A 7,681-nucleotide genomic window follows, 5' to 3' on the forward strand; every position below is an offset into this window, starting at 1 on the left:
GACGATTCGAGAAAGATTCGTAAGCAGCTTGACCGTGCCCTCTACTGCCCGCGACGCCCCCCATGCATGTGCAAGCTTGCATTGCAGCGTGCATATAATGCGATATCTCTGGGAAAACGTGGGTTTGAACACCTCAGTGGATAGTCAACCGTAGATTCTAAAGACGTCGTGTGTTATTGGGGGGGGGGGGGGGGGGGGCAGCCCCTCGGGAGCGTCCCTGTCGACCTTGCAGCGTCGTTTAACGTGTCACCCTTTCCGCGTGAGCATGCACTGAAGCTTCCCCGGGTCCTGTTGTCAACATTTTGAAAGCAATTGCTCCTTTGCTTGGAAAGACCCGTTCATTTTGGCACAAAGTTAAGAAGTTTGCGCCTCCAAACCATAGACAGCAGGAGAGGCGACAAGAGGAACAACAGACAAATTCTCAGGAGAGCATGACGCGTGGAGTCGCCGCGTAGCTGCCTGGTAGTTCGAAAGATGTATTTCAAAACGTTTTCGCTGCCACGGAGAGATTGAGAGAATCTCAACCTGATGATGGTTGCGTTCTTCGGCTTTGCCGCGAGTTCATGCAACACCGCGGGAAGACGCTGCAACACCTTATGCGTATATCCTCTCTATGCACACTGATTTTGGGTTCATGCAGCGACAGCGTGGCAGCGACTCGTGCCTGGCGGGCGACCATGCGTTACATGCCTTTTCGTGGCTTTAGGTCTCATGACTTCGTGTGGTGGCGTGCGCCTTTCTTTTCCAGAGACGCGCTCTGGTCGTGTCTTGTGTAAGAGCCCTTTTTGGTATCCCCCCACTCGGATCTAACAGTACTAGTTCCTGTCAACCGAAGCTATTGAATATTTGCGGGCAACACCCACGCACTCACAAGCTCGATGTGTGTTTTTTTCTGCACGAAGACTTGTGAATCTGTTGTCGTACTCTTTTCCCTGGCAACGGAAAGGAACTCACAAGCTCAATGTGTGTTCGTTTCTCTGCAGGAACACTTGTGAATCAGTCGTCTTACTCCTCTCTCTGGCAACGGAAAGGAAACAAAACGCACTCGCATTACTGTGGGAGCGACAGTCCCCGCCCGACTATCATGCCAAGAGTCTTCGCAGCCCCAGTTTTAGCTAGTGCGGACAACGATTATGTTTCTTCACATGGGACTGCACAAATCACGAGAGACTCGGATTAGCAAGCGGTTGCGTTGGGTTACGCAGACACAGACACAGACAGATATGTCTTGCTAGATCATGCGGGACTCAACAAACTGTGGGCACTCCAGCGCTGCACTCCCTTCCCTGCCTTGGTCTCCCTTCGCGCGGTCATTTGCCAACACGTCTTCAATCGAGGCCGATACAATCGTACTGCCGCCACTCGGTTGAGCGGAGAGAGTGGCTGTGGATAGCCTTCCGTTCACGCGGGCTTCACGGACTCTTTCAGAATGAGCCACTAGAGGTAGAGGGGAGCCGCGGCTTTAAAACTAGCCTGAGGCCCTGACTAAGCCGTAGCCAATGGGCGATGTGAGGGGGAGGAACTCTTTTACAACGGAACAATCGAGAGGGTTGATAGTAGTAAAGCAGATTTCGCAAAAAACGTCCGCTGTTGTTGTCAGCGAAGCTCCTCTCTAGCGTGTTTGTGGGGGTCCCACACTGCTAGGGCTTCGACGTTCGCGGAACGCTTTCGCGGAACGCTTTTTCGGTGTCCAGAGTCACGCTGCGAGGAGCTGTCCGCGAACCCAAAAGTGAAACCGTATCTTTTTGTATTGGGATTTGCGGGGGTGTGCCTTCGTGATCGCTTCAGCGCTGGGGGGAGGACTCATTTCATGGTGGGGCTTCTCGGGGCACAGTGCGAGAAACACAATGGCGGAGGAAGATCCTATCCTACAACGACTGGTGCAGCGGGCTCTTGAACCCACAGTCCGAGTAGCTCTTGACATGCTTCCACCCTCATGCGTCACCCTAGACGCGCGGTTCACCATCACATACGAAACAGAACCAGGCATCAATTTCCACGTGGGATTCAGCCTCTTAGACAAGAACTACGATGCAGGGTATGTTACCACATGGGAAGTTCTGCGGACAGTTCCACTAGCCGAGCAGCAGCTGCCTCCACTTTCTGAGAGAACCGAAAGAAACCCTCGCCCGCGCGTGCATATCTCCCAAGCAGTGACTAAGTTCGGTGGCGGTAAAGCCACAACGACGACTCTTTACGACGCAGCAGGTGGTGTCTCTCTTTCGCTTCCCGCCGTGAGCAATGCTGGCTGCGCTCCCTCAACTGTTGCTGCGGATAAAAGCGAGGACTGCGACGCTCCTCGGCGTCAGCTCGTCACCGCTACTGGCTCCGTGGCGATAGAGAACCTTCCGTTCTCGTGGACACTTTGTCAGCAAGTGGCGAATGAGGTCATGACCGTTACCCTGGGGCGCAAGGATGATGGCAGCGTCGAGCAAATGCCCAAGGCTGCCACGAATGGCGGCGCCACTCAAAGAGGAGAAAACCTGGCGGCGGCAAAGAAGGGGGGGGGTAAAACCGGGACACCGACGAATACCAACGTAGCCAGCGGAAAAGACAAAGGGAAGCTGAGGAGTACGAAGGAAGTGAAGGCGCTTCCTGCCTTCGAAACGTATCGCCAGGAACAAATCCGCGTTGGGAGTCTTCTCCTACTTTCCGACGCAGGATCGGTAAAGCCTTGTCAGCAGGGCAAACAGACTTTCGCTGAGCTGGAAGGTGAGGCAATTTATCTGCGCACACGTCCGCAGCGAAACTATCGAGCATTATTTCGGCTCTCACCAAAGTGTGTCCGAACCGGCATGCAAAGCTGTGGACTCGAGAGTAAGCCTCGATCGAGTTACATAGGGCATATTTCTGTCGAATCGGGAATATTCTGTCTTACTGTATAAAAAGCACAACCGCAAGTTCAATCTGCGCTTATCTCCCTTCGCGGCTGAGCTGCCAAGATAAGGGGTGGTGTGTCAGCACAGTTTATTGAGGGTAAAGCAGTAGATTGCTTGGATCCAACTCCGCCAGAACAAAGACCACAGGGAACCTGGGGTCGGCAGCAAAGCGTCCGGGAAAACAGAGCCGCGTGGATGAGCACCGTTCCCTACGCTGCCCGGCAGAAACGGCTTTCCGCGGGAGTGCGGCTACATGGACAACTACCACTTTCAGCCGGTTTCCTTGTCTCTGGCTCGGCGGCAAAGGAGACTAGAACAGACAAGTCTAGCACAGTGACACCTGATGATGCATTGGATCTCCGCACTGCTTTATCCTGCCAATTCAGGTGTCCGAAGCTTCGAGCTCGAGTTGTTTTGTTCTCAAGCGCCTCTTTCTGCTGCATTCCGAGAACTGGTCAACCCCGTATGCATCACATTCCTTGGCGCGCGAAGAATCCCAATTCCGTTTCCACGTGCTTCGTTACATGTCTCTGAAGGCAGCGATACTGCTTTGGACGATGGCGTCAGCACTGAACCTCCCACGCATGACGAAGGCTCTAGCCTCCCCCACTGGCGATCCCCTGGATGTCCGGGAAATGCGAAACCCGCTGCACACGCGGAATCACGTTGGTTTCCGAATAACTTCATCGCAACGCCTGCCGAAACCGTTGTTTTTTCGGGGCCGGGCGCGGATAATCTCCGCTGTGCGGACGTTTCGTGGAACCACGATGCCATTGTCTTCTGGGGGCCAGCGGTGGTGAACCAGATGGCTCTTCGCCGTTTCCTGGAGCACTTCACTTTCACTGTCGAACTGCATGACCAAGATGTCCTTGCCACGGATACGAAAGACGCGGTGAACGGGCTGTCGCCAGCAACGGTGAGACTCACAGCGGCCCTTGGTACATCGCAAGGCACTCTTGAGGCAAAGCACGGACGGTTTTCATCACCGGGAACCGCGGTTGCCACATCCCTGCATTCCAAACTGGAGCCTGCCTCCGCCACCTCTACCGGTGGAACAGCAGACGAGTCCAACAGAGGCCCACGATTCACATGCCTTTCTTCAACTGGTCCCTCGCTGGCTTGTTCAAGAAACGCCAGCGAGCGGAGCTCGCGTGCTTGCTCTACAGTGCGCGCCTCTGCATCGGGAACGAAAGCCAAACACTCACTACGGACGGAAGGATCCTGGGAGAGCGGTGGCCTCGAGAGGCGCATCGTACGACCCTATGGTGTGGCAAACTTTCAGCTTCAGGACTTGCTTCTGCACGGCCTCAAACAGGTGGAACTCATATCGGATGTGTTTCCTTTATTGGGGACCGGGCACGAATCTGCGGCAGGACAAACGCCGCTTCTAACGGATGAGGCAGCCAGCAATCTGCTGGCCTGCCCGACTGACTTCCTGACTTCCCGATGCCTTCCAGGGAAGGCGAGATACGTCGCCACGAGATACCTCGACTACGGCACCCAAGTTAAGCTGAGAGTGCGGCTGAGCGAACCTCTACCATCGATCGCGGAAATACTCTTGCTCAGCCGCCACGCTGGAAGAGTGAGTTACAACTATGAGAGCCTGGCACTCTTGCGTTCTTTGCAGCTCAGGCCTCGACGATGGCCTACTCTCTAGTTGAGTGGTGTCCGCCCCGACATTGTAGGCTTTCGGTGGTATATACTCTGCCATGGCGTCATGCCAGATGGTGGTCGACGAGAATACGAGGATTTGATCCACAGTGGCATCGAGGTAGCGGTGGAGGCGACTCGCGTGGGTAGGCATTGCGCAAAGAGAGTTGTGCATGACGCAAATCTGAGTCATGAGTTATTCGGCGGTATGGCCTTCACTGACATGCCTTCGAGGCAGCGCAGGAGCAGCAGACTGCAGCAGAATGCGATGAAGAAAATGCCGCAGATCAAAGCCGGGAAGAACCCGCACGTTTTGATCCTTTAGTGCTTTACGAGCCGTTTGGGTGCCTCGTCCTCTTCGTGGATACGAGTCGGACACCACTGATACATAAAATTGTGAAGGAGGTGAACCGACGAAACATGAAAGCGATGAACGTCGACACACTCGACGCGTTATCCCTCGAGATTCTTCCGACGAACGGATCACGTAATGACAGCCTTGATGTCTTCACGGGATTCATTCTGTCAGATGAAAAGTAAGCGGCCTATTATCCCGTGCAAGGCGCCACAGCAACTCACAGCAGCCAGCATGAGAAGAGCGCAGTCTGACTTGCGCGCTCCCCTGGCGGGCTCTGAGACACACCCGTGGAAGTGGAGCGTCTGAATCAGGTGATCTTAGGTACAGCGCTTGGGACCTTTCCGCCGGCGCTGAATTGAGGCTGCTGGCTTTCTACTTGCAACTGAATGCACCAGTCGGCTAGCAAACAAAAATCTGCTTACGCGCCGCCTTTGCTGTGCATCGTTGGCGAACTTGGAGCGAGAGGCACTTGTGCTCATTTCCACGGGCTGCGTCTGCAGGCAGTGCGTCGTCGTCATCGAAGGACTGAGGCAAGGGTGTCTAGCTGACTTCGTGGAATTCGTTAGAAAAGAAGTGAAAAGCACAAGCGGATCCCACAGACTACTGTATAACTCGCGCGTTGGCTTCCAGGAGAGGTACTACTCCATGTTCAACCTTCATCTCCGTTGGATTTTCCTACGGACCCCCGTTGAGACACTCCTGCTGTCTCTGAACATGCTGGACTCCTCCACTGTCGAGTCAAGGCAACTGGCCAGGACTCTTGATCGACTTGCAGCCCTTGCGCGCGCTGAACGGATTCACGATGTCAAGGTCCTCAATGCCTTGCCTTGCCCAACCGGACTCCTCCTCCTCAGCCATATGCATGGAGGCAATGACGCGCAAATGGTAACCTCTTCCGTGCACAGGCCGAACGGAGAAATGCCGGAAGCACGACACAACCTTCCATAAGCATCAGACCTAGCAATAAGATAGTGACACGACAGCATGCGTACCAGATCTGCCGCTCTACGACGAATTCTTATGGGCTAGCATGGCTGAAATTAACCACGAGTAGCTCCCGCAGGACCAACCAGGGACTCGAGAGCTTTCTTCCCAAATATACAAACCTGGAGAAAAAAACCAATGTCTGACGTGGGGCCAGCCTCCCCCCCCCCCCCGCCCACCTGAGGCCATTGTCGAGCCGTGCGAAGGAAGCTTTGCCTCATCACCATCAGAAAAAACACTTATTCAGCTGCAGACTGCTTTGATCCCCCTTCTCGTGTGCGTTGAATACTAGGCACAAGAGGAGGAAACGCGGGACAACACCAACAGGCAAGATAAGTGGTAAGTCACGCTCGAGATGAGTAGTACATAGGCACTCCGACTCATCTCACTGGTTAGGCCCGCGAGCGCATGGACTCATTGCAAAGCTCAAAAACCGGACTTGCACTGACCTACGGAGATTCCAGTGTTACTTTGAGACTTGACACTTCGTGGACTGGCATGCCACACAAGAGGCGGCATGCGGTGTGATCACGCCGCAATTGCCACTGCTGTTTGAGAACCATTTAGTACACAAGGGACTGCGGTATCGAACAACATCCTCCGGGCGCGGCACCTTCCTTGGAAGTTGTAAACTGGAGGGACGAGACGCTCCTCGTGTTCAGAGTACCGGAAGGTTGGCTTTGGGTCTTTTTATCTGCAGTCGCTATTCACAACTGGCAGTAGCTCGGCGGTCGGTGACATTTGCTGACATGCTAAAACTGGCCGAGACCGTAACGGACAGCAGAAGGAGCACAGTGTCTAGCAAATCTTCTAATTCAGCAAGCACCACCCGTGAGTTACAGAATATGAACACAGAGTTTATTGCAGGTCTGAAGGAAAGAAAGGAGCAAGCGCCGGTGAATATGATCGAGAAAAACATACTAGGTATCAAGAATGGTTCAAACATCCGCCGCACCCAAAAATCACCAAGTCGCCAAACTGCGCGGGATATATCCACACTCAGCTCTCAGCCTCTGGAAGATCGTGAAGCCCCTTTCCCTTCGTCCCATTCACAGCATGAAGCACATGCCCCGTTACCTGCAAATGGAAAAGCCGAAAAGCGTGTGAAGGACTCCAGACCGCCATGGAGATACCCTGCACCTAAGAGCCCTGCAGAGTTCCGACGAATCGGTATAAAGTTGCCTCAAGATAGGCTGGAAGAGCTGATGACGCCTTGGGACGAAGACGCAGGAGTTTCTTCACCTTGGATTAGAGGCGCTTCGGAGCCCCCTTCACAAACCGGGAGTCGCTTAAAACATCGGTCGATGAAATTCGAGGTTGCAAGTCGATCGCGAGGACTATTTGGTCCTACGGCCTTCTTCCATTCTGTGCACTACTCGGCCACCAGGTCTGCTGCTGGAAAAGCAGCTTCCGAGCTGCGGTCCCCAAAAAGCATTCCGGGAAGCGACTCCACGGTGCCGCCAGCGAAAATGAGCACGCGAACGCCCCTCAAAAGCAACTCAGGGATGCATTTCTTGAACATGCATTCTCACACAAAGCCAAGCAGCTGTACGTTGAATCTGCTTCACGACTGCTTACGTGGCTCTCCCCGAAAACTCGGAATCGACTTTAGCCAGAGAAAGGTTCCTTTAGAGCTAGTGGAGAAGTATGGCGAATTCGCCCCAGTACCGAACGTGCAACCGGTACGACCCCTCTCAGCAGACGGTGCGCTGTGCGAGCGCGGTGGTATTCAACGAACAAGAATTGTAGAAGTGGATCCCTGGTTGCACAAGTACAAGGTGGCATTGCAAAAACAGCGGCACTCTTCTGG

General features: G+C 54.1%; 1 protein-coding gene across 1 annotated transcript; it reads left to right on the plus strand.

The window, feature by feature from the left end:
* Nucleotides 1-1,847: 1,847 nt before the first annotated feature.
* BESB_051520 (uncharacterized protein) lies at nucleotides 1,848-4,536 on the plus strand (the record flags this gene model as incomplete). Its single annotated transcript, XM_029363587.1, has 2 exons — nucleotides 1,848-2,712; nucleotides 3,266-4,536. 2 exons carry the CDS (start codon nucleotides 1,848-1,850, stop codon nucleotides 4,534-4,536), a joined length of 2,136 nt encoding a protein of 711 aa, XP_029219510.1.
* Between the last annotated feature and the right edge of the window lie 3,145 nt (nucleotides 4,537-7,681).

The sequence above is a fragment of the Besnoitia besnoiti genome, chromosome IV, assembly GCF_002563875.1.
Source record: "Besnoitia besnoiti strain Bb-Ger1 chromosome IV, whole genome shotgun sequence".
In the NCBI taxonomy this organism is placed as follows: domain Eukaryota; phylum Apicomplexa; class Conoidasida; order Eucoccidiorida; family Sarcocystidae; genus Besnoitia; species Besnoitia besnoiti.